A 26814-nucleotide genomic window follows, 5' to 3' on the forward strand; every position below is an offset into this window, starting at 1 on the left:
AGAGAGGAGGGAGGATAAGGCAAGGACGATACCGTTGATCGATTTTAGGTTAAGTGGAGATCAATTTGTTCAATTCTAGGTGGATCGACGTTGATCTGGTTTGCTTTCTTCTCTCTCTTATCTTTTTCTTACATTTTAATTTAAAAAATAATTTTTTTTATTTTTATTTTTTTAAAGTTTTTGCTAACGTATCAATAGTTAATGTGGCGATTATTAAATATTTATAAAATAATTTTATTAGATATTTATATTATATTAGTTATTTAATTAATGACAATAAAATAAAATATTAAAGCATAAGATGAATTAAAAATTGAAGTATCAAATAAATAATTTATATTTTTAAGTATCAAAGTGATAAAAAATATATTAATCCAAAAATACTTTGGTTACAAGGACTATCCTACATATTAATCAAAACAAAAAAAAAAAATCAAAACCAAATGACTATAAAATATTTTTATTTTGTTGTGTTTAGGAATAAAAATAAAATAATCATAAAATAAAATAAAATAATTAATGCCGTGATCTTAAATAATAATAAAATATTTAATATAATATCTTAATTTTAAAAATATCTAATAATATTTGAATTATAAATTAATAATTAATGTGATATTCGTTTTTAATACAATTAATTTTAGATGATAATATATATAAAATAATTAATTCTCTAAATATCTAGTTAATAAATAAATTTATAGTTCAAATAGATATTTTAAAATTCAAATATTACATTAATAATATAAGATAATTCATTACATTAATTTTAAAATAAAAAAAAATAGAGAAGTAAAAAAAAAAAAAGCTTAAGAAAAAAAAGAAAAACAATTTAAAAAAAAAAGGTAAGGAGACCAATAGGAAAAGTGCAAGGTAGTGGGTCCCTTCAATGTTTTCAGCTCCCATATTTCGTCGCTCCAGATCTACAAAATCTGGCTTCTCGGCTTCTTAAGGTACTATTTTTTTTTTTTAATTTTTATGTTCTTTCCTTTCTTTCTGTTTCTAACTTCACCAGATACATCCTTTCCTCTCCACAAATCCTCATTTGTTTTCCTATTTAACCAAACATATTCTCTCTTGTTTATTTCTTCATTTGTGAACTCAACTTCTCCCTGGATCTGTGTTTCACTGTTGCTCTTTTGTTTGGTTTCACTGTTGCTCTGTTGCTCTTTTGCTTGCTCTTTTACTTTCAGTCTTGAGGTGAGCCCTGACAAGGCTGAACTTAATTTTGATTGTGTTTTTGCTATACCCATTTCTTGCTTTCTTCATAGCTTCTTATTTTAGTATGTATGAATGTGAATTTTCAGCTTGTTCTGTTGTTGTTTGATCGATGCATGGAGCTTGGTTATTTGATTTAGTTCTTTCGTTTCAAGTTCTTTTCTTTTTTGTCCCCTCCCTTCACTCTCTGTTTATGATTGTGATTCTAATGTTGCTTACTGAACAGTAGAGCTCGTTTTATTGGTAGTGATAAAAGAAAAAAAAAAGTAGGTCTTTTTGTTCTGTTTTCTTGTTCTTTATGTTGAAGGGTTTTTTTTTAACCAAAATATAAGAAGGGTTTGGTGCAATCTAAAAAGCTTTTGGCTGCTTCAAGTTTAAGGTTTCCAATTCACACTTTTGTGGATCCCAGCTTGATGGACATGAATTGGGTAATCATACACGCACTTCTATGAAGAAAAGTTGCGGTAAGAAGATTTTTTTTCCCTAGAAATATTGTAGAGAATGTTGGATTTTTAATTGAGTTGTGGTGTGAGACTTAGAAAGATGGTTTAATTTGTCCTAAAATATTGCTTTCTAAATACTTGGCAACTTAATGTAAAAATTTTTTTGCATTTGTTAGTTTTTTTTTTCTTTGATTTGGTTAGCTATAGGAAGCTGATTATAGGAATTGGGAACATCGTTGTGCTTCTTTCACTTCTGCGCTTCCCCATTTAATTTTTCATTTCTGGCTTACTGAGAATGTCTATCAAGCACAGGGGCAATGCCAAAGCTAAACTTTCAGAAATCCTTACAAATTAGTCCATGGAGAAAGGACTGTTGGATGTGTGCAAAAATAATTGGTTATGCATATGTTTTGCTAATCCTTAATTTTGTATACTCTATATGCTGGCCGTATGAGCACTATGTTTTGATTGTTTTTATTTCTGATTTCTTGTAATTTTGTTCTGAAACCTAATAGATATTATGTCTGATGGTGCTTGCTGAATTGCATTTCAGGTAAGGTACAATGAGCCCTTGAGACGGATTCATCTCTAATTGAAGTAGAATTTGATCATCATGTCTGATCATGTTGCAAAATCAGATCCCGATAGTGATGGAACAGCTAGGCGATCTATGAATCATTACCAAGCTGCTTGGATGGATCATTGGAAGCATACAAGTCATAAACCATCCACTGAGGTTCACAATCATTTACTGCATTGTCGTGGACAAAAAAAGGATGAGCATCACGATTCCAAGCAGCATCCTTTGCTTTCTGGGTCTGAAATGGCAACCAATACTTCGAAATACACTGAACGATTTAAAGAAGTTTCTGAAGCCAAAACAGTTGACACCATGAAGAAGAGTCTGAGAACGGGTTCAATGAAGTTGGGGAAAGATATCTTAGACAGGCAGCCCCTTCTGATGTTCATCAATTCAGGGAATAGGGAGAGTGCTGTGTCTTCAAAGAATAATGCGAGTACTTCATCTAGTGGTGAGGCAGTGAAGTATCAAATCGACCTCAATGATGGCAATAACTCTATTATTAATATGGGTAGAAGTGAGTGGGCTTATCCTGAAATGGAATGTCCTTCTAGAGAACGTAAATTTCAGCCTGAAGACATTTCACAGGTTCCTGAGCAGCTGGTGAAATCTCAAGAATTTCTTGAAGAACACAGCATAGCTGTGTCTCCAGCTCAATCCTTCACATGTCAACTTGAACACATTGCTCAATCAAGCCCTGTTGTAGCATCCAAAGAGCACTTCATGGATTCTAAATTTTGCAGCTATTCTACCTCTTGGGTCCATCGGAAGAAAGCTGATGCCCTTTTCAAGTCCAGAAAACTGGGGAGTTCATTATCTAGGCAGAATGATGCACCTCTATTACTTCATGATCGGTCAACAAACAATAGTCAGATACACTCTTTTCTTAATAAACATAGTCAGAAGGTGGAAAATAATTCTAATATTAGATTACTTCCAAGCTTGGGCTGTCCTGAGGCAATGAAATCAGAAAAAGCATATGATGAATATTTCTTGCTGCCAAGAATACCTCATTCTGTTCATAATGGCAAGATGATGAGAATATGTACCACTATAGATTCTGCGGAAGAATTACCCAAAGGCCCTTCCAAGTTTTCTCAGACAACTCAACAATTTTTTATTACGAAGAAGACTGGTGTTAACTTAACTGAAGGAGGACAAGTGTTCAGAGATGCCATAGTCTCCCCCAAATTGAAGGGAAATATATTCAATGAGTTCCTGAGCTTATCCCCCAATATCAGTTTCCATGGTCAGCAAGGGGTGAAACTGCAACCTATAGAGAGCTCCACAGATGGTGAAGGAAAAGATAATGCTGGAGATGTCAGAACTTCTTCTGTTTGTTTAAAGAATGAATCATCAGTTGAAACTGATGCTATGGAATTGGATGTTTTCCAGAAGAGCCACCTTTCAAGTATGTATTTATGTTACCTAATGGATCTGTATATTATAAAATTTCACATCAGACTGATCAGAGAGTTACAGTTAGAAATATCTGTGGGCTCTGTTAACTTTATATTTACTTGATCTTTCAGTATTGCAGGTCCATATTTAATAAGCTTACTTTATGTTGCAGGTGTGGCTTTATGTCCGTCAGATCAGGTAATACTTGCCATTTTCTATTTTGCTATGTTAATGATAAGATATTTAATCAGATCGGGTATGGCTTTAAGGTAATGGTAGTTTTTTTATGATTACTTGTTTGGTTTACATTCTAAGTTAACTGATTGCTGTATCATCCAGCCATTGGTTCCAAGCATCATTGGATTCTAGAGAGCATAGCATGCCAGAATTGCATCTAATTTCTATATGGAGAGTCTACATCATCATATTGAGCTGTTAACATTACTCATAACTACTTGCTAATTTTGCAGAACATCAAAGGAGTTCATAATTCATCATTACCTGAAACTGAGAATGCTACCGGAGAAGAAGCTGGGAATAAAATGGTCAACACTGAATTACCTGATATGAATGAAGGGCTTCCTGCACTTCCAGCTGTAGCAAACTCAATAGATGATGGAGAGACAAGTACCTCAAGAACCCAGAGTTTAGATGCGGAGCATCTCCTTTGCCATGTTAAGCCACCCTCAAATTTCAATACCGCTGCTTGTCCGGATAGTCCTCTGGAACCAGAGCCAAGTAGCAGATGGATTAAACGTCTCAAGTTGAGCACTTCAGATCCTTTTGCTCATGGTACTAAGAGCTCTAAAATTGGAGAAGTTTCATCCTGTGAAAAGGTTAACAAGATATTCTGCAAAACTAGTTCCGAACCCACAATAGCTAGAAGCCATGTGGGACCACAACTGGCCTTTGATCAAACTGCAACACAATTAAAGAACGGTGACTCCACTTCCGGTGATTCAGTGAGGAAAAGTCAAGAAATATATCTTTCACGTTCTTGGATTCACAGATGGTGTCGTCACAAAGCTATGTCTCCAAACAAGAAGCTTGATGCTGCGGTGCCATGTGAACCACAGAGTTCAAAGGCAACATCGGATGAACTCCAAAGGAAGCAGTTTCCAAGCATTGCAGCTATGGCTCTGATGGGGAGAGCCATAAGCGGTTTTCATCCTTGTGAATTTAGAAGAAATGGGTCGTTGATAGTTTGGAACACTTAAGAGGATTTTGAGCTAATTCTAGCTAAAATCATTCATGGTGGGAAAAACAAAGTGACGCATTAGGTGATACCAGTTCTGTTGGTAGGTGCCATTTGTTGATGAGAGGAAACCTTGACTTTGTGCCTTGCCCTTGGCGAAGGGAGCGTAGAACTTTTTTTGTGCTATACATTTTGGTTTGTTTTTCAGCTAAGAATTACAGACTCCAACCACAACCAATTATCATTTTGTTTGCGTAAGTGATTGTAATTCTGTCTCCTCTGCCCCTACTTTATTGCTTTCTCTTTCTCCATTAAGAAAACAAGATGAATTAGCAAAAGTTCTCTTGAATATGCTTGGACTTGGAAGCTTGTATTAAACTATAGTTAAATTGTCATGAATCAGGCAGAGAAGTAAGTGCATTAATGATCACAAACAAGGGTTCCATCTTTGATCTGACAACCAGTCTGTTCGAGAACAGACTCAAAGAAACCCCCTCCATCAATGTTGGAGTCCATAGAGGGCGGTGCAAACTGAAGGATTATGTCTCTCAATGTGAGGACACCTAGTGGACGTCGCAAATCATCAACCTGAAAACTGAAATTGCTTTTAGTCTCCGCTACGTTCTTCATGGCTTGCTTGAGAGTGTCAGTTTTCTTGTTGGTGACTGGCGAGTCCATTCTTGGAAGAAAGTTTTTTCGTAGATGAAGAGCCCCTGCTGATAAAAGAGCTCCTGTGTTTCGTTCAATAGTAGGATCACACTCTGGATTGCTAGTCTCCATATGAATGAATTCCTCCACGGTTACAATCCTGTAAATAGTCAAACATGCATAAGTTTTACAGGTCAATGGGGCAAAAAAAAAAATGCAGTGTAGCATTGGAAGGAAACATTACTCACTTTCTATTGTGGAAGAGATTCTCATTCTCCATAAGAAGGTAGACATCACTGCTCCTAACACTACCAATAAGCCTTTGGGTCTGCTTATCTATGACTGCAATTGCACCTATTTGACTTTTAAACAAGATGTGAAGAGCCTCTGCTATGCTCTCATCACCATACACACAACTTACACTCTCTTGATTTTCAAACCTGATTACGAAACGAAACACCAAGATGATTGTAACATAGAAACTAAGTAATGATTTCTCAAAATGAAAGATTTATTCTGATGAATTTTTCAGGTTTGCCCTACCGAAATTCGGATAGAGACTTCTCTGCAACACTATCAAACCACTCAAGCCCATCAGATTGAAGAAGCAGTTGGATAACTGCACTCTACCATAAAGCCAACAAGTTACTGAAAAAAACCTTTTAATAATTTAATGAGTTACATTTGCTATACCGTGAACAACCTGTTTCTGTGCTTTTCCTAATTCCTATTACCCAATTATATAGTTCAGGGAGCTCAGTTTTGTGGCCTTCAAAGTACCTGTGTAACAAAACCTATGACCTGAAGATCTGATTGCTCGATGACTGGCAGAACTTGTAGCCGGTGCTTCGAAAGCAGCAGCAGAGCATGGAGGAGGGTATCCTCTAAGCGTACAGGGAAAAACGGATTCCAAAGGAAAGATTTGGCCAACTCTCCTACCTGTGTCTCACACAGAACAAAAACACAGGCCCCCTTAGTATTATTCGCGAAAACAATTCTGCAGTTCCAAGTAAACAGTAATTAATAACAAGAGAAAGGCAAAAAGACCTTTGTGTGACCAATTTCAGGATTCTGTTCAAGAAAGGACAAAAGGCTGCTTTCCCCAGTCTTCTCACTAACACGGCCATCAGTTGGGACACGAGCTTTTTCACATTTCTGAGAAGGGCATAACACGAAAAAATGCATTTGGATACATTGCGACAGTATGACTCAAGAAATGTGTGAAACCAGATTACCTCAAGGGACCAGAGAACCATGGTAGCAAAATCTATAAAACCAATATACCGATCGGAAAACTTGCCTACTGCAATATCAGGGTCTAAAACATCCGCAATGGGAGCACCAAACGCGTTCTTCGTGTATAACAACTCAATTGCATCCTTCACATTATCCCCAGTTTTCAACTCCAACACTTGCAAATTGAAATGAGAAAGAAAGACACAAACATCATACTCAACATTGGGTAGCAACTAGAAAAGAGATCAAGTTGGATTCGAACCATATTTGGAAAAGAACAACTGTCTATAATATGTTGCAAAAGAATTACCCGGTGCGTTTTTTATGCCAGGGATTGAACTGTTAATGGGGATGCGATCAAGAAAAAGTTGAAGAGCACTGGCAGAATCCTTTTCAGGGTTGTTTTCAACGTGATCAGCCGTGGTGGCCTCTTCTGTATTCTTCATTACACCTTCTACTTGTCGCAAATCTGCTCTCTTCATTTCTTGCATCGTGATTGGGCTACTATGTCATCCTGTTCACAGCCTTTGTTGTTTCAGTTATACCCGTTTCTTTCCCTCTCCCGTTTCTCTCTCAGTTTCATGCATTTGGACAAATGTCAATAACTTAACCAGGCCACGTGTGGAAAACAGAACAGAGTTGAAAAGGTAATCCACCACGTGGAGACTAACGCTTTTAATTTTGAGAGTTGTTAAGCCAGAAAGAATTGTCATTCTATCGGCCTCAATTTTCCTCCCCAAATATCCATAAAACAAAACAAAAAAAAAAATGCAATATGACATTTAAGACCATAACCATATAACTCATTTAAGAAAATGGCGTTTCCAAAAGCATGCCAACAAAGTCTCAAAACCATCCATTAAACCAGAACAATAATGACAAGAGACTGTAGCTCAAACATTCAGCACAAACAATCTAGAACAAAGTGGCTGAAGGGAGGTCTTAAATAAATAAAAAAAAATCATTTGTAGAAGTTAAACTCAGCGAAGGCAATACCACATAGAACTAATTAAGAAAAAATACAACAAAAGATCTAGGTGTTTGTTGCCCTAGTGAAAATCTGCTGGCTCGAATGGGCAGAAACCAACCTAATCAACCCTCTTGCCATCAATTCTCTTATAGCCTTCCTTGCAAGTGATCCGTTAATCTGCGAGGGGAACACAAAACAATATTAGACATAATAGGCAAATGCAGCTTTCATGTAATAGAATTCAGGCATGCATCTAGAAGCAGACATATCTAAAAGATTGGCCACCTGACTTAGGACCAACATCTAACTCTATACCACAAGTGTATCCGAAAAACATTAGAGAAAAAGACACTTTGCATGAAAAATGTTTTACACAGCATCTACATATATTAATCAGACAACAAGAGCTCCTGCCAAAGGAACTTTAGATAGCCATTCAATGCTTTTATCTGCCTTTATGATAGATACCATTCTATTCCTTTTAGCTATATTACAAGCCCTTCACAAATGGAATAGTCAAGCACCTGGATAAATCCCTGAAAAATCTTATTATCCAGCTTCAAACTAGGATACCCAAAGTCATCTATCCATGTAGCAATCAATAGCTAAAGTTTAAATAGTAAAGATTCAACACTAAAAAGCCCTAGCATATTTTCATTTATAATTTTATTTATGACAATAAACAGTGCACGGCAACAAGACATATACCAAATAAACAACTTAGAACTCCACGTCCAGACAAAAATCCAACAGTATCACAAATGCAAGAGCAAGGCAAAACATCATCGAACACAAAAATTTACATTTAAAAGGGAAATATATAACTACACCAAATGATTAAAATGAAAAGTACCCTCAAACGATCAGAGAGAATAGAGGGAGTGATGAGCTTGTATTTAGGAGCTTCAATGAGAAGCTTGTCATAGGTTGCCTGGTCAAACAGCACCATGTTGTTCACCTTCTCCTTTTGCTTCCCCTTGCTCCACTTCTGTTAATAAAAAAATAGAAACCCACTTCTTATCTAACTCTAAAAAGCAGAAAATCAACCCAATAAATAGATATATAAAGAAACATATAGTAAAAAAAATTACCTTTTTCTTCTGCTTGCCACCTCCAGACTTTGCCGGCTTGGAGGAAGGAGGAGGGGCCTTTTCTTTCTTTGGGGCCTGCAATAGCAAACCAAAAAAACAGTTACTTTTATTTTGTTAGTGTAAAAAAGACTGATAAATCAGATGTATCGAAGAACATACCATTGGATCCGCTCAAGTGAATAAAGAAGGGAAAGAGACGAGGCGCAGTTTTGGGGCAGATGATAGCCTTTAGGGTTTGGTTACTGCCATTAGAATACCCAAAGCGACGCCGTTTTATTCCTTAAGCGAACACTTGCCTAGTTTTTTTTTTTCCATTTTTTCAAATTCATATTGTCCGCTGTTCGATAAACTCCAAACCGACCTTAGCTCAGTTGGTAGAGCGGAGGACTGTAGTGGGCTGAGCCGAGCAGGTAATCCTTAGGTCGCTGGTTCGAATCCGGCAGGTCGGATTTATTTTTTTTAATTTTTTTTGTTTAATTTGTTTAGGTTTTTTTATGTTCGCAAATAAAGAGAATCGAATCAAAAGAGAAGTACATAAAAGTCAGTGGAATCCAACGTGTTTGATTTGTGGATGATGCGAGCATTTAAGCAAAACCAAAAGAGGCATAATTCTGAAATCAGACGATCCATTATTAAGAATTTCAAGCCGATTCTTTGCTCTCGTGTTATTGAATCAGCTTCCACTCCGAGCAGGGAGGAATAAGTTTTCAAAATAGATGAACAAGAAAGAGTTTCATGTTCCATCAACTCAAAAAAGAACATTAAACCCTATAATTAATCAAATGGTATTTCGGATTTTTTTTTTCAGAAATATTTAATTTATTCTTAAATTTTTTATCTTATTAGATATTTAATCAAAAAATACGTTACACATTTAAATTTTTTCAAACTCGCAACCTTCAAATATTAGTTAAATTAAAAAATTATTCATATATTTTTTTATTATTAATAAGCCTTTACAACCAATAAAAATTAAATTAATTTATTAAAAGAAAGGTTTACATTTGATTAAATCCTTAATACAAATGTTCAAGGTTGTGATTATTTTATGAATTAAATCCATACTGGGAGGACCCATGAATATATGCTGAACTTTAAAACGGATAATGCAAAATAAAGGAGCAAATGGAGCCCACAGATCTAAGTTCATTTTTCCCCCTAATGCCCAATCATTTATTAAATTCGGCTTCCAAGTGGGGTTTATATTCCCCTTTTTTAAGTTGTCCCATTCCGAGCAACTAGATTTTTTTTTTATTATTATCAATCACTTATTTTGAAAAAAATAAAAAAAAATTTCCTTAATTGGACTATTTACGAATATCCTGTTGAGTTATGTGGTTTTTTATTGCTTAAATATCACACTTAATATAATAAGAAGTTCATATCGATTAATTCATATTATCATTTTTTAAAAATGATATTAATAAATTTAAAATTTAAATCTTTAATTTTATAAAACTTTAATAATTTACATTGTTTACGAGTTGCTATATATGTATGTATTTTTTAAATTTTGATTGAATGATTAAAGTAAAAGTTATAACATACTATAAGATTTAAATTCGAGTTCAAACAATTTTAACTTTACTCTTGAGATAAAAAATGTGTTTGTATTATGTATGTCATATTGTAGATCTCAATGAGCGAAAATTACCCAACAAATTCACAAATTACATTATTTTTTAGTGTAAAATTTAAGTAAAAGTTAAATAATATGTGAAATTTGGATATTCAAAATTATTAGTTATCCTAAAATTAATCAACAATAAAATCAAGTATGTAATAACATTTATAGTTCAACTTCTTTGTTCTCTTTCCTTCACCTTTAACATTAATCATGTCAATTTGCTCTTTATGTAAGATCAAGCATTCCTATCTCTACTAGGGATGACAAACCCACCCATAATCGATGGATTTTGATTTGATCCAATTACTTAAGATCATTATTTTTAATCAAATTTCTAATTAAATCGAATTGACTATTTATTTAATTTTATATTTATATATTTTTTATATAAATTTATATTTATATTTAAATTAAAAAAAATATTTTATTAATTTTAGATTGAATCGAATCGGGTATAATTTTATACAATATCGAATTTGATTATATTCAAATATAAAATAAATTTAAAAATGTTAGGTCAAGTTGGATTTGTATATTGTGAGTATAAAATCAAATTAGATTTGAGACTAGCAAAAATCCACTCTGACCGATCCGTTGACATCCCTATACATATGTATTATGACAATTGGTCAATAAAAATTAAATTGTCTTTGTTAAAAAAGAAGCCTTTCTCACTATATAATTAAGCTAATGATACATTAATTCATAAGTTTTGTCATCAGATATTTCAAAAATAAAAGCTAAATAAGATTTTTTTTTTTTTTTACAAAATAGATTGTAATCTAAATATAAAAAAAATGTTACAAATATTGATATTTAAATTTAAATTTATTATAATTTAAATATTATTTTTAAAAAATATTATATGAATTAGTTGAATTAAATCTTACATTCATATTATCGTGTTTTTGAATTTTTGGTTTATGTTCCAATTTCTATCCTCCTCTATTTATTTTATTCTTTAAAGTAAGATTGCTTTTTTTTTTCTAATAAGAACAAATTATTAATGGATAAGATTAATTAGCTTTAGATCTTTCTTACCTTTTTAAGAGAAAATAAAATAACAACAGTTTAATGTCTATATCATTCATTCTTTAAATGAAAAGGTTAAAATAGTAAAAAGTTGTTGAATTATTATACTTTTTTTTTAATTTTATTCTTATATAATATTTAAATAAAAATTATTCTTTAATTCCTATTAAATAAATCTTTATTTAAAATAAAATTTTATTTATGTTAAGATTTCATTTAAATATGAATAAAAATTAAGTTTTATTTGAATACAAATAAAATATTTAAATATTTATTTAAACATAAATTAAAATTTTATTTGAGTATACTAAAAATAAAAAGTTTACAGATTTTTTTTGGTTTGAGTTAAACAAAACCCTTTAAAAAGACAAAATTGGTTTGCTGATTAAGTTCCGCTAAAGACTAAAATATCAAATGCCACGTGGCCCAATAGAAAGGCAAAAAGGGGAGGTCTCACTTTACTATCGGTGAGTCTCAGGACAGAGGAGTGAATAACAGAACCCGCCAGTTAAAGGTTACGTGGCAATGGCTTAGGGAGTAAGGAACGGGTATTGGAATCTTATTCATGCTCTGACGTATCGTGTACTCGGATGCCACGTGGCAAACTTTTTAACTTAACAGGCTACTTAACAAGTCATTGCCGGCGTCGTCGGTTTCAGATTTTTTTTTTTTCTTTTCCAAAATTTTGGGTTCTAGTTTGCTGCCAAGTCTTTTTCAATCTATCTGCACTTGTACGCACTCATGCATGCATTTTTTTTGTTTTATTCCCCTAATGGTGAGAAAGGACTTCTTGGCCCTTGTGACGTTTTTGTCCTTTCGCAATTCTCATGAATAATTGTATTTTAATACTCTTCGGTCCTAATTTATTTCATCCATATTGGTTTTTATGGAATTTTAAAAAAATTTTAATTTCAATGTATTTAATGTTAAAATTAATTTTTTTTTATAAATTTAAAGTTTTATGATTTTTAATGTTAAAAAGTAAAAAAAATTATAAAAATAATTTTAAAGTATAAAAAAAAAGAGTTTTAAATATTTATATATATATAATTTTGAGATATCTAAAAATTGACAAAAAAAATGGATAAAAAGAGTATAAGTATACATTAATATTTGTAAGATATTTGAGTTCAATTTGAATAAATTCGAATTTAATTCAGTTATTATCAAATCGAGTTCAAACTCGAATGACTCGATATATCAATTGAGTTAAATTCGAATATTTTTATACTCGACTCGAGTAGTTCATGAGTTTAATTAGATTTTTATATTTTAATATATTTTTATTATTTTAATTAATAAAATATCTTGAATTTAAACTTGAACTCGGGTACAAATAATCGAGTTTTTATTAAATATAAGAATTTAGCTCATTTTTTATGTTAATTGAATTTAATCGAACGAGCTCAAATAATTTGATTTTTATCTCAAGTTTAACTCAAACTAATAAAAAATTCGATTGAGTTCAAACCAAATTTTTAATTTTAAATTTTGAGTCAAATTCAAGCTTAAACTTAATATTGTATTGACTCAAATTTAATAAATTACATCTTTAAAAAGAGTAAATAAATAGATTTAAATGTAATTTTTATTATAAAGCTTAAATTTATAATAAATTACATATTATCAATAAATTATACAATGTTATTTAATAAAAAATAATTTTAAAATTTTTTAAAAATAAAAACATTTAATTTTTAAAAAATATATTTAAAACATATTTAAAATTAATTTTTTATAAAATATATAATTCATTGATAATATATAACGTTTACATTAATAATTCATTAAATATAAATATTTTAAATTTTTTTTTAAATAATACAATTTATAAAAAAAAATAAAATACCGGTAAATAAATAATTGTAGACATCTTTAGCAGGGATATATTCTATAAGAAAAAGGCAAGTAAGGCACCTTCATGGTTTTTGCTATTTTTCTTGAAAAAGCTGGTTGCCTGACTGACAGGCTAGTTGCAGTATGGAAACAAATGGCACTGAGGAATGGTGGTAGATTGGTAGTACACATTAAAGTACTTTTGGGAGTGGTGAGAATAAACTCAGGATGAAATAGCAATAATGATGTGGAAAAATAAAATCCATAATTACCATATTTTCCAAAGTATAGTACATGGAAGGAATATAATGTCTTTACTTTTAAAAAGAAATTTAAAACAAAGAATATATGAAAAATAATTTTTTAAAAAAATTTATATATTTTTATCATATTTATTTTATGTTATATATATATAATATATAAAAATTAATATATTATAATTTATATTAATATTAAATATAAAATATAGTTTTAATTTTTATAAAATTTATATATAATTTTTATTAAAATTTTAAATTTTATTATTTTTATATTTTTTTATCTGTCCTTTTTTTTGGATGTTTTAAAATTATATTTTATTTTTATAAACATTTAAAATTCTTACTTTTTATATTTTAAATTTTTAAAATTTTTTGATATTAAAAATCATGAAACTTTAATTTTATAAAAAATTTTAAATTAATTTTTTTCTTAAATTTTTTAAAAATAAATATACGACAAATATTTTAAAATGAAAATAGTAATTTTTTAATATTATTTTTATGTCGTATTTACGGATCGTGTCTAAAATTGTATAGGCTAAAAAGGTTTATATTCCTTAGCTCTATAGATTGCAACCATATACGGATTTCAATAATTCAAGAACATAAAAATATTCTCAAACCTATGCACAAAGAGGAGAACAGAATTTGATCCAGAAGAGAGTGTATAAGAGCTCACTCTGTTTCCTCTGTTTTGTCAATCCTCAGCTTCCCTATAGTCTTTTCTTTTCCAGGAACTTAATCGGCAAATTCTTCCCAGCGTCTACCATGGTTATAGCTGCCTGCTTCTCTTCTTTATTTAGCGACGGAGTTGCTGCTCAACCTCCCATACTAACTCAATTCTCTTTCGAGTGAGAACCGATAGAACTAAACTAATCCATCCATTAAAAGAAAAACCATTTGTTGTCTTCGACTTTCCCTGACTTTCTCTGCTCTTTTTTTTGGAGATGGATACATTTGACATAAAACTTGAGAAGAGAAACGCTATCTTGAAGTATCGTCAGTTGTGCAAGATGGCAAACTTGCTCAGGTTTGTTGAGGTTTGTGTTCTTCTGGTGTTGATCTCCAGGTTTACAATTCAACTCCCAGTCGCTGTTAAAAATTCTGGTGAGTATGTTCGGGGCTTGTCGGTTGTTCTGGTGAGCCCTCGCTTTGTGTTCATCGTTGGGAATGCTATAATCATCACTCTCTTTGCAAAGGCTGGGCAGTTTTCAGCTCATGATTCTGCTTCGAAGAGCTCAGGAACTGATCTTTACGAAGAATTTGTTGAGAAGAGTGAGAAAAGTCAGGCAATTCATCGATCTGAAATCGAATACAGAGAAAAACAAAGCAAGAAGATTGTAGGTGAAGAGACAGCGATTAGTCTTAATGTGCATACATCAAAGGGATCAAAGAAATATCGAAGAAGTCAATCAGAGAAGCTTAAGAGGGTGAACTGCAATAAAGATTGCAAGCAACTCAGGCGATTGGAGTCAGAAAAGTACACAAAAGACAATGATTCTGATGAGCAACTGTTGAAGAGTTCATATCCTGAAGACGGAATGAGCAGTGAGCAGTTTCGTAACACGGTTGAGGCTTTCATTGCCAGGCAAAAAAAGCTTTTAAGGGAAGAAGAGTACTCGGTGATTTGGACAGAGTTAGAGTGACGAAGCAAACCCTGGTGCTCCCTTTTTCCAGTGTTTTTATGATTGTTTTTAGGCTTTTGATTTTGCCTTTCCTTTCGTTCGCCTATACTGCTATGTACATGGTTAATTTTGTCATAAAATTCAATGAGTTACTAGTAGTAATCTATTGTCCTTGTTTCGAGTTTGGATTTAAAACTTTGAAACTGTGATGCTTGCCTATGCAACAAAACCAATCTAGACGTCACAAAACCACGAATCTGAACCTTCTGCAGCTGCTTTAGATTGCGGATATTGTCCTGGAAATTGAATTTATGCAGAAAAGAAGAATTTCCAACTGTGTTACACTCACTCTAAGTATATGCCGATATGTCATCATGTTTAGGAATGTATTCTAAATTTTGTTCTATTGAAAATTTTATCCTTTTAGATGCCGAATTGCCAATGCAGAAAGTCGAATATCAAGTCACAGAGCAAAGCGCAAAGCTGAACTATAGCAAAGCAATGTGGTGTTTTTGAATGGTGATCAGGCCTCCATATCCTTTGCAAAGGACCAATCCACCTGGAAAAAGGAACTTCATCTTCACCTTAATCCTCAAATCACAAGCCAAAACAAGAGTGATTTTGCTTTTGACTTAACATCTCAAAGGGAATAAAAGCAGCAGTTGGGGATGGTAGGTAGACAGCTGGGTTTAACTCACTCAGGTGTTAGGTTTGGGTATAGTTTATAAGTTCAAAAACCCATAATTGTGTCTTCCATTTCTTTTGTTTTGTGTTGGATAATTATCAGAATCCTGTCTCCCCACTTGGATTAGATTTGTGCCCATCAGAACTTATCACAACTTGAATTAACATTAAAAAATTGGCAGACATGTCTAGTTCAATTTTCTGTTGGTTACATCCATGGGGCTACTTGAAAGAAAATTCCCAGTCTAATAATTTGCTTCCAATTTCCAAAACTCCAGAATTCAGATAAATGCCAGCTGCCTCTTGTGCTGCTCAGTGGCATGCTTGAAGAATGAAGCCAAGTTTCACTGAAAGCACAAAAATAATAATAAAATGTAAAGGTCAAAACCAAATTGGAAAATGAAAAAAACAAATTGTGTGATACAAAATGTAGTTTTGGGTTCCCTCTAATGATTTGTACAAAAGAAAAAAAGTGACCCATTTCGCTGTTGGTGTTCGACTTGGTTGCTGTAAATGACCTGACAATTGTTTTTGTCTCCTGTCACTCCCCCACCCCCCAAAGAAAAAGGAAAAGAAAAAAGAAATGGTCTCTTTCTGACATAGAAAGAGCAAGAAAACAACAATCTATCGACCCCCTTCCCTCCTTTCTTCTTCATTTCAGGACGAAAAAAAAAAAGAGGAAAAGTTCAAAGACAAAGACTTGAGATTCTAACACCACAAGACAAAAAGCTCATCTGGGTTTAACTGACTCAGTTGTTAGGTTTGGGCATAGTTTATTTCCATAACGAAAGAGCTCCTGGATAAAATAACAGTGACCCTGATCGCTTTTAAGTAATTTTTTTTAATTTAAGTGTAATTGATCGCTTAAGTAAATTTTGATTAAAATCATAATAATTAATTTTTAATTACCCTAAATAACCTTGATTAAAATGATATTTTACTTAAATCTTATTATCATATTAATTTTTTATTTCATTAGTTAATTAGTTAAAAGTTTCTTAAATTATCCCAACATAGGGTAGATGGAAGCTAATAAGAATTTTTATTTTTCACATAATTAATTAAAATATGAACAAAACTTATATAAAATTATACAATTAATTAATATGAACAAAATTTATATGAAATTATTTAGTGAAGTTTGTGAAATTTTTTTTAAAAAATAATTTAATAAAAAATATAAATTGATAAATTAATAAAATTTAATGTGAAAATTAATAATATGTAAAAAATATTAAATATATTATTTATAATTTAAATTTGATTGATAGTTATTTAATAATAAAACTTTTATTAATATTTTTATTAAAAATATTTATTTAATAAATATATAAAAATTTATTATTATTTTTTTAATTTTACACTCTTAATTTATATAATAAAATTTTTCAATCTACTAGTTTTATTTTTATTTATTCATTTCTTATAAAAAACTACTTCGATATAAAACTTCATCTAATTTTTTTTTATTAAAATATTACTTAACCGTATTAATAAGGAAGATTATGAGAAATTTCTTAACAAAGATATATAAGGTAAAAAGTTAGACCCGTTGGCCACGCGCTCCAATTCCTGAGAAAGGATTGGACTGTGATCTGATTCTGTTGATTGGTGGCAGAATTTCCCGCAACAGAAGTGTAGGAAACTAACGAGTTCCACCATTTTTAACAAAGGAAGTTTCACGTTGTAAGTCACAACACCATCTCTTGATCTTACTTCGAAACCTATCCAAGTAAGAACAAAATGCCAACAGTGCCCAAACCCACAATTTTTTTCGATGCCACTCGCCAAGTCCCCTCCGCCAAGGTAATCTTCACAGCTGCTGCATCTGTTGCCGCCACTGCCGTGTTGGTTCACTCATTCGCCAATGAATTCGTTCCTCGAGAGCTCCGGAACTACATTTCCTTGAAAATCAAGAATCTCCTTGTCTCTTTCTCTTCAGAGCTCACGTTAGTCATTGAAGAATACGATGGTCTCAACCATAACATTCTTTACGAGGCTGCGGAACTCTATCTTGAGCCCACAATCCCTCTTGACACAAAGAGAATTAGAGTAACCATGCCAAGAAAAGAAGGCAAGTTTTCGTTGTCCCTTGAAAAGAATGAAGAAATCATTGATAACCTTAATGGGTTCAAGTGAAGTGTGAGTTTGTTTCAAAAGATATTCCTTTCCAGTATATTCCAGGGTCTGATGCTTACAACCCTGTGTTGAAATACGAGATTCGGTTCTTCGAGCTAAGTTTCCACTTGAAACATAAAGAAATGATCTTGAACATTTATATGCAGCATACATTGGCTAAAGCAAAAGAATTGAAGGAGAAAAAGAAAACCTTGAAGTTATATACCTTGAAATATGATAGGATTTCTGGAAGGGCAGGAGATATTTGGCAGTCAGTGAATCTTGATCATCCGGCTACTTTTGAAACCCTGGCAATGGATTCTGGGGTGAAGAATAATATAATGCAGGATTTGGAGAGATTTGTGAAAAGAAAGGAGTATTACAAGAGGGTACGCAAGGCTTGGAAAAGGGGGTACTTGTTGTTTGGTCCTCCTGGTACAGGGAAGTCAAGCTTGATTGCTGCCATGGCCAACTATCTTAATTTTGATATTTTTGACTTGGAGTTGACTGATATCAGAGGGAATTCAGAAACTCAGGAAGGTGCTGATTTCAACTGGGAATAAATCAGTACTGGTTGTGGAGGATATTGATTGTTCTTGGAGTTGCAGGATAGGCTTGCCCAAGTCAGGGCAGCGGTGTCGCAAGGTTCTCATCGAAATAATCAATTACCTCAGGTAAATATTTTTGATGACTAGATGCATACTTGCATTGTCAAAATACTAACACCTCTTGGTAGGATGTTTTAGTCTTTGTATTTTGTGGATGCTTTAAATAAGATGTTGATTATAGGAAAATTGATTTTTACCATGGAAATTCGTTTAGAAGCTTTTCTTAAAACGAATCCATTGGAACACATGGATTCACACTTTGCTTTCTACCAGTATCAGTTGACCCTGTCAGGATTGTTGAACTTCATAGATGGGTTACGGTCAAGCTGTGGGGATGAAAGGATTATAGTGTTCACCACCAATCACAAGGACCGCCTAGACCCAGCTTTGCTGCGTCCTTGTCGAATGGATGTGCACATCCACATGTCCTACTGCACTCCATGTGGGTTCAAAATGCTGGCTTCCAATTACCTAGGGATACAAGTGCACCCGCTTTTCTTAGAGATTGACGAAATGCTAATGATAGAAAAGGTAACCCCTGCAGAAGTAGGTGAGCAACTGATGAGAGATGAGGTGCCTGAAATAGTACTACGAGGTCTAATCAACTTTCTTGAGGCCAAGCGAGAAGCTCAAGGATCTGAAGCTACTGAACTGCAATCAGGAGAAGTCCAAGCAGCAGGAGGGGAAATTGTAGAAGAGAAACAAGGTGAGAGCAAGAAACAGGGAACCAACAAGCTCTAATCAGTAAATTGCTGTAGTTTTCTGGGAGAAGAGGATTGTCAGAGTGAAGACGTAGTAGATAAACTACAGACATGAAATACGGAAATGACGCTATGGGCCTGGCTTTGCCATGAAATATTACTAATAAGATAAAAGAGCCTATCCTGCTAGGCCTAGACTAACAATGGTGGAGTGGCAGATGCTTTTTGTAGTGGAACTGAAAAGTCTTGCAGCTGTAATAAGGGCTATTGAGTTGGCACAAGATATGGGGCTTACCGGTTGAATTTTGGAAGTAACCGAGTAGGTTTTAAGGTCAATTAATCAACATCTCCCTCCCATTGGTTATTGTATTGAGGAAGCAAAATTTCCATGATTGCATTTATGTTAACCAATTCTAACCGATGATTGTAGCTCTGTTCTTTCATGAATGAAATTACTTTTTCTTAAAAAAAAAAAAAATCAAATTTCAACTGAAAGTGGGTTTTGACCACATATAAAAGATAAATTAAAGGGAATTAAAGATATTTATTAGGATTTACCCCAAAAAAAAAGATTTACTATAATGAAATCCAATTTCACACGTAAACCTTGTCATTTTCCATCACACTAAAATGTGTACTAATAAATTGACAAAAAACTTCTGCTTTCAGAAACAGATTTCTGGATTGATATTTGCCACCATTGATATCATTTTTTCATCCGCAATTCAATTGCCTAAACCAGGCAATCCTCCAAATAATGTACCAAATAAAAGTGACTTTAATTCACCCACTAAAACCAGAATGTACTGCCAAATAAAGCACTTTCACTGAAAGAAACCGATGTTTTCCAAATTCCAGTCTCTTTCAAGAATATGTTTTGGCAATTCAGGAAGTGATTGCTTCATGTATCGCGAGGCAAAAATATGATAATAAACTTGAAAAACAAGATAATATAGTATCCTAAATCACCTTAGAACCAACAAGAATAATGTGGAACTAAAGGATTCTCACTTACTACATATCATCCTTGAATTGTATGTATCCAACTATCAAATTTTTATTTTGCTATCAGTACAAGTCTCTACATCAACATGAGCCTCCAGTAACCAGCCCTGAAATATTGTTACCAAAACAAACGTTCAGTTGCACAGGGTCAAATGCTGAGGGCCGACTGAAAGAAACTATTTGCTCAACACATTTTAGCATGTATGATTATGAACCCTTTCTCTATTGCATTGACATTTTCTTATGGGATACAACTTGACTGATAATCTGCTAAAGGGACAAATCATTCTATTGCCAACACCAACTAGAACATCATCTAATTTTGCACCTCCAGTGAGACAAAGCCATTGTGCTAGAAAAAGATATGCAGTTATTACCAATACAATGTTTTTAGCAAAAAGAGAAATACCAACAAGCGGCAAAAAGAAGAGCATCTGCATGACAGATTAGCAAGGATACATACCAACTATATACAACTCCAAGCATCCACCATAAACTACTTAACCTAAATTACTTTACATACAAAAACTTAATTATGGCCTAAGAGATACCGGTTAAAGGAAACTAATCATCAAATGCATAATTGAAGGATCATAAATTTACCTCAAAACTGTGCAGATGCTGCCTAGATTTGGACTGGAGCCCTTGGGTATACTGAACCTAAATAAGAGCTCTATACAGCCATTTTCATCTCTATTTTCTCACGAGGATCATAGCCTATGAGTTTGAAATCAGATGCCACAAAGGAATCTATATTCTTTTTCTCAGGATTGATCTTCAAAATCTGCATTTCAATATGGTAAGAAAATGCTCTTGAAGAAATGAGCTTGGGGGGAGGGGGCCCAAAAATGCCTATGCATGGTTTTAAGATTATTTCACTATACTCACTGGAAAAGGCTTGGGCAGTTTCTGAAGCTGTTCCTGCAGGGGCCTAACATGAGTGCTATAAACATGAGCATCACCAAGCGCGTGGACGAAATCACCAGGAAAAAGATCTGTACATAATAAAAGAAATTAAGAAAGGTTCTTAAAAGTATAGGACTGCAGTCTAGCAGAAGTGAAAACCATTAATCTAATCTATATAGACGAGCAGGAAACTCTCCCACAGCTCTAGCATCAAGTTCTGTCTTCTATTCATTGTTGTATCATTTGCTTATTTATTCTCTAGAAGTGCAAATCTACAATATAGGAAAGCCACCCTACACATGCGTTACTTGTCAACATAGTCAGTCTAGCTTCTTCCGGAAAAGGTTAGAACCCCCTATCAGCATAATAAACCTATTGAGCGTGCGGGCATCTGTGTATTGATACACAGCAGCTCGCTGTAATTCACCAACACATATGGTACCAAAGCCACTCTTTCAGCCAACTAATTGGTATAAAATAATTCGATATATCCATCTAGTATGATTCATTCTAGCAATTCAATCATACATAAACATAGTATCGGTCTCAATGACAACATACCACAAACATGAGCAATCATGCACGTCAGGAGTGCATAAGATGCAATGTTAAATGGCACACCCAAGCCCATGTCAGCAGATCGCTGGTACATTTGACATGATAACTCCCCATTGGCTACATAGAACTGCAATATTCATACTGGAAAGGATTAATTTAAGTACAAAAGAAAGAGTGAGACATAAGTTCACTACTTAATACTACCTGAGCAAACATGTGGCAAGGTGGAAGTGCCATCAGTTTGAGATCAGAAGGATTCCAGGCTGAGAGTATAATCCTTCTATCATTTGGATTTTTCTTAATCTTGTTAATAACATCTAACAACTGGTCAAATCCTTGTCCGGTGTAGTCAGCATGCATGTTAGTATACCTGGAAATTTTCAGATACAAGACAACTGAAATAAAACATCTTTGCAGAAATATGAAACACCAGCCAAGCGTAGAAAAAGTCAAAATCCACCAACCTAGCACCAAAATGTCTCCATTGAAACCCATACACGGGTCCCAAGTCACCCTCCTCCCTATCAGTCAACCCGATACTAAGATTGCAATTCAAATGCAAGTTAGTAAAGACAGGAAAAAAGTACTTAGTTCAACAAGAAATTGATAGAAAAAGAATTAAATAATACCTATCAAGAAAGTCCCTGGATGCATTACCATCCCATATATGAATGCCCTTTTCTTGAAGGACCTGTTAATGATGCAAATGTTTTAGAATGAAATCCTAATCCCAGCTCCGATATATCAAAAGAAAACCTCCGGTCGCTAATTCAGCCATCCAGTAAATCAGATCAGCTCATTTAGAATACAAAAAGTTTGAAGGCCCATAGAAGATATTAAAATAGAGTGTGAAAAACTAATAAAATGTTCAGAAAACAATTGAAAGAGCTGCACCTTCGTCCAATCAGAGCATAAAAGTTGTCTAGCAATGTAAATGGAGCATATTGTTCAAGAAATCATCACCTTGGCATTAGTTGAACCACTGATGAACCAGAGCAGCTCTTCAACAACACCTCGCCAAAATATTTTCTGCAGAAAAAATCAATACTAATGCAAATCAATTTCTTTGTCTAATTAATATTGAAATAATATACAGAAGAACTAACTCCATTACAAGGAAACCATTAAATAAACATAATAATATACATGCCTTAGTTGTCAGAAGTGGAAAAGTTTTTCGCAAATTGAACCGCATCTGTGGACAATATGGATAAAAATATATATATGAATCAGCAATCAGAAACCAAAAAAGACTGATGGAAATCTATTTCCACAAACAAAAACAGACAGGGCTTTAACTACGAGCTACAGATTACCTGGCAACCAAACTTTGATAAAGTACCAGTCCCAGTCCTGTCATCCTTAAGATTACCGTCAGATATGATGTCTTGAACCATTTTCAGGTACAAGTACTCCTCATGCTTCTCAAAAATCATCTTGGGCAGGAATGAGAACTTCTTTACCTCAAATTTACCAGCATCAGGTTTATTATCAAAGACCTGATCACAGTTCTCACTGAGGTGTTCAACTGCAGAGTTTCTCACACGAACATAAGTTGTGAAGCAATATCGGGTGTTGTTTTCCACCACAGGAAATGATGAGTACCATGGCTGGAATACAGAGGAATCAATGGCGGGCATAAAAGTGTCACATTCAATGCTTGTCTCAATTTCTGTAATGTGAATAGCATCACATCCAGCTGCATTAAGAGATTCCCTGCATCAAAAGACAGTGCATATAAGAAAAGAGGGGGAGGAAAACGATGAAATAAGAGATCTTGAAAAGCATTTAAAAAACTGATTCTGCACCTGAATATCTGGCCGCCACCTATGACAAAGACTTTCTGGATTGAAACACAATAAGGAGATGCAGCTAATAATTCCAAAGCAGATGTCATGCTTCCACATATAACAACATTCTCAGCAGTTGCAATATCAAAACTTCCAGAACGAGTCAGAACAACATTAAGACGACCTGGAAGAGGCCGATTCTGAAGGGGAATACTTTCCCATGTTTTTCTACCCATTATGACTGCATTCTTTTTCCCAGAGTCTGACGTAGTCAGAGTGATATCTTCGAAGAATTTGAGATCAGAAGACAATTTCCATGGTAACTTCCCATCCTTACCAATACCCATATCTTTAGTCGCAGCCACAACAACTTGGTAAGTTCGCTGTGGAAAAGGCTGTGCATTGCCATTGCTATTTCCATTAGGAATGCTTATCATGGCGTCAGCAGACATAGTCCAACTATAAGCGGAGCAGAAACTCAAGGATGAAGGCTTGCAAAGTAAACCGCACAGCCAACTTTTGTGGAAATGCGGTAGAACCTATGTCAGAAACAAGACTGAAGTCACAAATTAAAATAAAAAAACATGTACATTAAGACTTAAAGGCAATACAAGGAAAATCCAGAAAAAAGTCTTCAAAACATTCGAATCTACTAGGCAGTTTTACTACTCAAAGGAACCCATTTCCAATAGAAAATTAGTGAAAGGAAGAATAAAAAAAGTCCTTCAAAATGAAAATAACTCTTTAATCAAGGTCAACCCTATGTACACAACATTCAGGAGAATCACTACAATCACCCTATTTTTGGACAAATTAAACTGGTCTGGCTATAAAATAAAGCCAAAAATTCATAGCCAAAAAAATAAAAAATCTCAGGGCCAAAAAGGTATGAACCATCGACGCATGTAACAGACAGAGAGCTATAACAATAATTAGAAAAAAAAATAACTTAAAAGGAGGAAAAAAAACAGAGAGAACGATTATTTTTGTCAAGAAAAACAAATGGAGAAGAAATCCCTATGCATTTCTAACGAATAATGACGACAACAGACGAGATTTTACAGAGTAAATTCGAAGGTAAAAAAAATTAAAATTAAAATTTAAACGAAAAAACTGATCGATAATCGCGCCTCTACCAAACATTCCACTCCTTTAAAAATTAATATATCTATCAAACATTCATGGAACCAGGCAACCAAATCAAGTTTAAAAAAAGTACTTAATCAAACTAAAAAATAATCCTTTCAAAAAAAAAAAGAGAAATGCGAATAAGTTACCGACCGATCTGAGACGGAAACACAAAATCTTCGATCAGAAACCGTTAAAGCTTCGTCTACTCCTTCAATACTATATATATATATAAAAAAGAGGAATTAGGGTTTCTTTTTTTTTTGGCTAAGGGAAGTACAAATGAGAGTTGAGTGGAGAATCAGTCTTCAGAAGGAAGAACAAAAGAGAGTCTGAAACAAAACATAAATAAATAAATAAATAAAAACAAGGAGCTAAAACCACTTTTCTTTTTCCAAACAAAGTTTTTTAATAGGGAGGGATAAAGAAGGAAGAAATTAAAAAAAAAAAGACGGCAAAAGTCCAAAAAGTACAGTTGACGCGGAGTACCGCCAAGGCTTTTTTTGGGTTTCTCTCTTTTTTTTTTTTTTTTTAGTAGTACGTGCAATTGCCCCCTCTGTTGCTCTTATTTACCATTTTGTTATCTTCAAGAAATTCTTTGTTTTACATTTTGCTTTTTTTCTTTTTTCTTTTTTTCTAAATTAGGTGCTAAGTGAATTACAAAATCTCCCTTAACAACAAATAAAATGATTTAATTACAATATGTCCAATTTTTTTTAGAGTAAATCACCAATGACGTCTTAGATTAATGAGAAAGAGGAGCACTAAGTTCAAATCTCATTGTAAATAAATTTTATTGATAAATTATATTTTAATCTATTATTTAATTATATAGTGATATATAAATATAATATAATATAATTATTATTATTATAATTGTAACCTTTTTAAAAGGTATGTCAATGTGTAATGTATTAGAAATAAATTAAATATTATTATAAAATTGGAACTTAGAGTGGGGAATGTTGTATTTTTTAAAAATTTTATAAGATATATTAATGCAATTGTACAATTGATAAGGTGTATAATTTGAAAATTATGTCATCTAATTTTTACATGTAATTATGTATTCAATAAAAAATGAAAATTTAACATATTTAAAGGTCCTTTGCTAGTATAATAAGAAAAATTTTTATCATGTTATACTTGTATTTTACAATTGAATTTAATCATAAAATGATACCATCAAGTAAAAAAATTCATTTCATTACTCTGTCAAAGCAGCCTAAATAAGGAGTAAAGGGGAAAAAATATGATAAGATAATTAGCAAATTTTTTTTGGAGGTGTTTAGTTCGCGAAATCTTAAATTTCGATAAAAAATATGATACATTAAATTTTCTTTCATTTTCAAGGTATCATGTATTTAAATTTATTTATTTGATTGGAAAAAATTCACATATATTAATTTTCTTAACATATATAATAACAATTTTTCATTAGCTTTTATTAATAATAAATATCTAAAAGACAAATTATGCCTTTAGCAGCAAAAAAATACAAATATTTTATTTAGTTGCTATTTTTATTTATAAAATATCATCACTAAAAAAAATATTTGGCATTATTTAATATGTTTATGATTAGAAAATACCTTAAATAATTTTTTTTATATGAGAATTATTTAAGGTATTTTTTAATCAGAAACGCTTTAAATAATCTTCTTTATTTTTTTTAAACTTGATTATTTAAGGTATTTTTCGACAAAAAATGCCTTAAATAATCATTTTTAAAAAATATATCAAGAATTATTTAAGACGTTTTAGGTTGAAAAATGTCTTAAATAATCTCCATATAAAAAATATTTTTGCAGCAAAAACATACAACCAAGTTGCAATCACTTTTAAACATATTTTTCAAAATGGTAACAATTATTTCATATTTTTTTATTTATGTTAAATTTGGAAATAACATAATTTTTCCTCTGAAATCTTAAAATATCACAGGAATATGTGAGTTTCTGATTTCGATACTTTTGGATACTATTGATAATCAATAATTTTCTTTCATAATCAGATTACATTGAACCAAACATGGGAATCAAATATTCACTATCAAAATTTTCAGAAAAATTTTGTGGATTTTTTTTGAATCAAACACCACCTTAAAGCATTAAAGGGTAAAAGAATATTTTTTGACAATAACTATACAGATAC

General features: G+C 32.6%; 5 protein-coding genes, 1 non-coding gene and 1 pseudogene across 10 annotated transcripts; 4 read left to right on the forward strand and 3 right to left on the reverse strand.

Annotated features, from left to right (window-relative positions):
• The first annotated feature begins 934 nt into the window (after positions 1-934).
• Positions 935-5095, forward strand: LOC111296899 (uncharacterized). 3 transcript variants are annotated; one of them, XM_089745534.1, is made up of 5 exons: positions 935-1200; positions 1592-1682; positions 2215-3652; positions 3815-3840; positions 4113-5095. In XM_089745534.1, the coding sequence occupies exons 3-5, from the start codon at positions 2275-2277 to the stop codon at positions 4857-4859; spliced, it is 2151 nt and encodes a 716-aa protein (XP_089601660.1). In that variant the 5' UTR covers positions 935-1200; positions 1592-1682; positions 2215-2274; the 3' UTR covers positions 4860-5095. The 3 variants fall into 3 exon arrangements, with proteins under 3 accessions (XP_089601660.1, XP_022747117.2, XP_089601659.1); XM_022891382.2 differs by lacking the exon at positions 1592-1682; XM_089745533.1 differs by lacking the exon at positions 935-1200 and having other exon boundaries at positions 1219-1682.
• Positions 5096-5188: 93 nt separating this feature from the next.
• Positions 5189-7422, reverse strand: LOC111298408 (SNF1-related protein kinase regulatory subunit gamma-1-like). Its single transcript, XM_089745535.1, has 7 exons — positions 7032-7422; positions 6721-6896; positions 6533-6640; positions 6266-6424; positions 6029-6111; positions 5734-5925; positions 5189-5645 (listed from the first exon to the last, which is right to left on the reverse strand). The coding sequence occupies exons 1-7, from the start codon at positions 7210-7212 to the stop codon at positions 5258-5260; spliced, it is 1287 nt and encodes a 428-aa protein (XP_089601661.1). The 5' UTR covers positions 7213-7422; the 3' UTR covers positions 5189-5257.
• A 132-nt stretch (positions 7423-7554) lies between these two features.
• LOC111296914 (small ribosomal subunit protein eS25y) lies at positions 7555-9084 on the reverse strand. Its single transcript, XM_022891396.2, has 4 exons — positions 8942-9084; positions 8783-8857; positions 8545-8679; positions 7555-7868 (listed from the first exon to the last, which is right to left on the reverse strand). Exons 1-4 carry the CDS (start codon positions 8942-8944, stop codon positions 7755-7757), a joined length of 327 nt encoding a protein of 108 aa, XP_022747131.2. The 5' UTR covers positions 8945-9084; the 3' UTR covers positions 7555-7754.
• A 54-nt stretch (positions 9085-9138) lies between these two features.
• Positions 9139-9231, forward strand: TRNAY-GUA (transfer RNA tyrosine (anticodon GUA)). Its single transcript has 2 exons — positions 9139-9175; positions 9196-9231. It is a non-coding gene; the product is annotated as a tRNA-Tyr (tRNA).
• A 4902-nt stretch (positions 9232-14133) lies between these two features.
• LOC111296934 (uncharacterized) lies at positions 14134-15343 on the forward strand. The gene has a single exon (XM_022891431.2). The coding sequence runs from the start codon at positions 14485-14487 to the stop codon at positions 15181-15183; it is 699 nt and encodes a 232-aa protein (XP_022747166.2). The 5' UTR covers positions 14134-14484; the 3' UTR covers positions 15184-15343.
• Positions 15344-17449: 2106 nt separating this feature from the next.
• On the forward strand, positions 17450-19419 carry LOC111296941 (AAA-ATPase At3g50940-like; annotated as a pseudogene).
• Positions 19420-20077: 658 nt separating this feature from the next.
• On the reverse strand, positions 20078-25060 carry LOC111296923 (bifunctional dihydrofolate reductase-thymidylate synthase-like). Of its 3 annotated transcripts, none has more exons than XM_089745537.1 (12): positions 24814-25060; positions 23551-24071; positions 23059-23458; positions 22893-22937; positions 22706-22771; positions 22372-22433; positions 22207-22281; positions 21947-22112; positions 21746-21869; positions 21167-21273; positions 20882-21062; positions 20078-20385 (listed from the first exon to the last, which is right to left on the reverse strand). In XM_089745537.1, the coding sequence occupies exons 2-11, from the start codon at positions 23982-23984 to the stop codon at positions 20952-20954; spliced, it is 1590 nt and encodes a 529-aa protein (XP_089601663.1). In that variant the 5' UTR covers positions 23985-24071; positions 24814-25060; the 3' UTR covers positions 20078-20385; positions 20882-20951. The 3 variants fall into 3 exon arrangements, with proteins under 3 accessions (XP_089601663.1, XP_089601664.1, XP_089601665.1); XM_089745538.1 differs by having other exon boundaries at positions 23551-24088; positions 24814-24926; XM_089745539.1 differs by having other exon boundaries at positions 20298-20630; positions 24814-25042.
• Positions 25061-26814: the final 1754 nt, after the last annotated feature.

This window comes from Durio zibethinus, chromosome 16 (assembly GCF_047325235.1).
Source record: "Durio zibethinus cultivar Kanyao isolate XHJ-2024 chromosome 16, ASM4732523v1, whole genome shotgun sequence".
NCBI classification, from domain to species: Eukaryota; Viridiplantae; Streptophyta; class Magnoliopsida; order Malvales; family Malvaceae; genus Durio; species Durio zibethinus.

Bases quoted from the DNA above. Each gene is read 5' to 3' on its own strand.
- LOC111296899 (XM_089745534.1), top strand. From the start codon at position 2,275: ATGTCTGATCATGTTGCAAAATCAGATCCCGATAGTGATGGAACAGCT. The intron at 3,653-3,814 runs GTATGTATTTAT...TTTATGTTGCAG, and splicing joins CCAGAAGAGCCACCTTTCAA to GTGTGGCTTTATGTCCGTCA. The intron at 3,841-4,112 runs GTAATACTTGCC...CTAATTTTGCAG, and splicing joins CTTTATGTCCGTCAGATCAG to AACATCAAAGGAGTTCATAA.
- LOC111298408 (XM_089745535.1), bottom strand. From the start codon at position 7,212: ATGCAAGAAATGAAGAGAGCAGATTTGCGACAAGTAGAAGGTGTAATG. The intron at 6,425-6,532 runs GTCTTTTTGCCT...TGTGAGACACAG, and splicing joins CTGAAATTGGTCACACAAAG to GTAGGAGAGTTGGCCAAATC. The intron at 6,112-6,265 runs GTACTTTGAAGG...GCTTTATGGTAG, and splicing joins TCATAGGTTTTGTTACACAG to AGTGCAGTTATCCAACTGCT.
- LOC111296914 (XM_022891396.2), bottom strand. The intron at 8,680-8,782 runs GTAATTTTTTTT...TTTTATTAACAG, and splicing joins GTGGCAAGCAGAAGAAAAAG to AAGTGGAGCAAGGGGAAGCA. The intron at 7,869-8,544 runs GTACTTTTCATT...TTCCCCTCGCAG, and splicing joins TTCTCTCTGATCGTTTGAGG to ATTAACGGATCACTTGCAAG.
- LOC111296934 (XM_022891431.2), top strand. From the start codon at position 14,485: ATGGATACATTTGACATAAAACTTGAGAAGAGAAACGCTATCTTGAAG.
- LOC111296923 (XM_089745537.1), bottom strand. From the start codon at position 23,984: ATGTCTGCTGACGCCATGATAAGCATTCCTAATGGAAATAGCAATGGC. The intron at 22,113-22,206 runs GTTGGTGGATTT...GAAAATTTCCAG, and splicing joins TGGAGACATTTTGGTGCTAG to GTATACTAACATGCATGCTG. The intron at 21,274-21,745 runs GTATGTTGTCAT...TATTATGTACAG, and splicing joins CATGATTGCTCATGTTTGTG to ATCTTTTTCCTGGTGATTTC.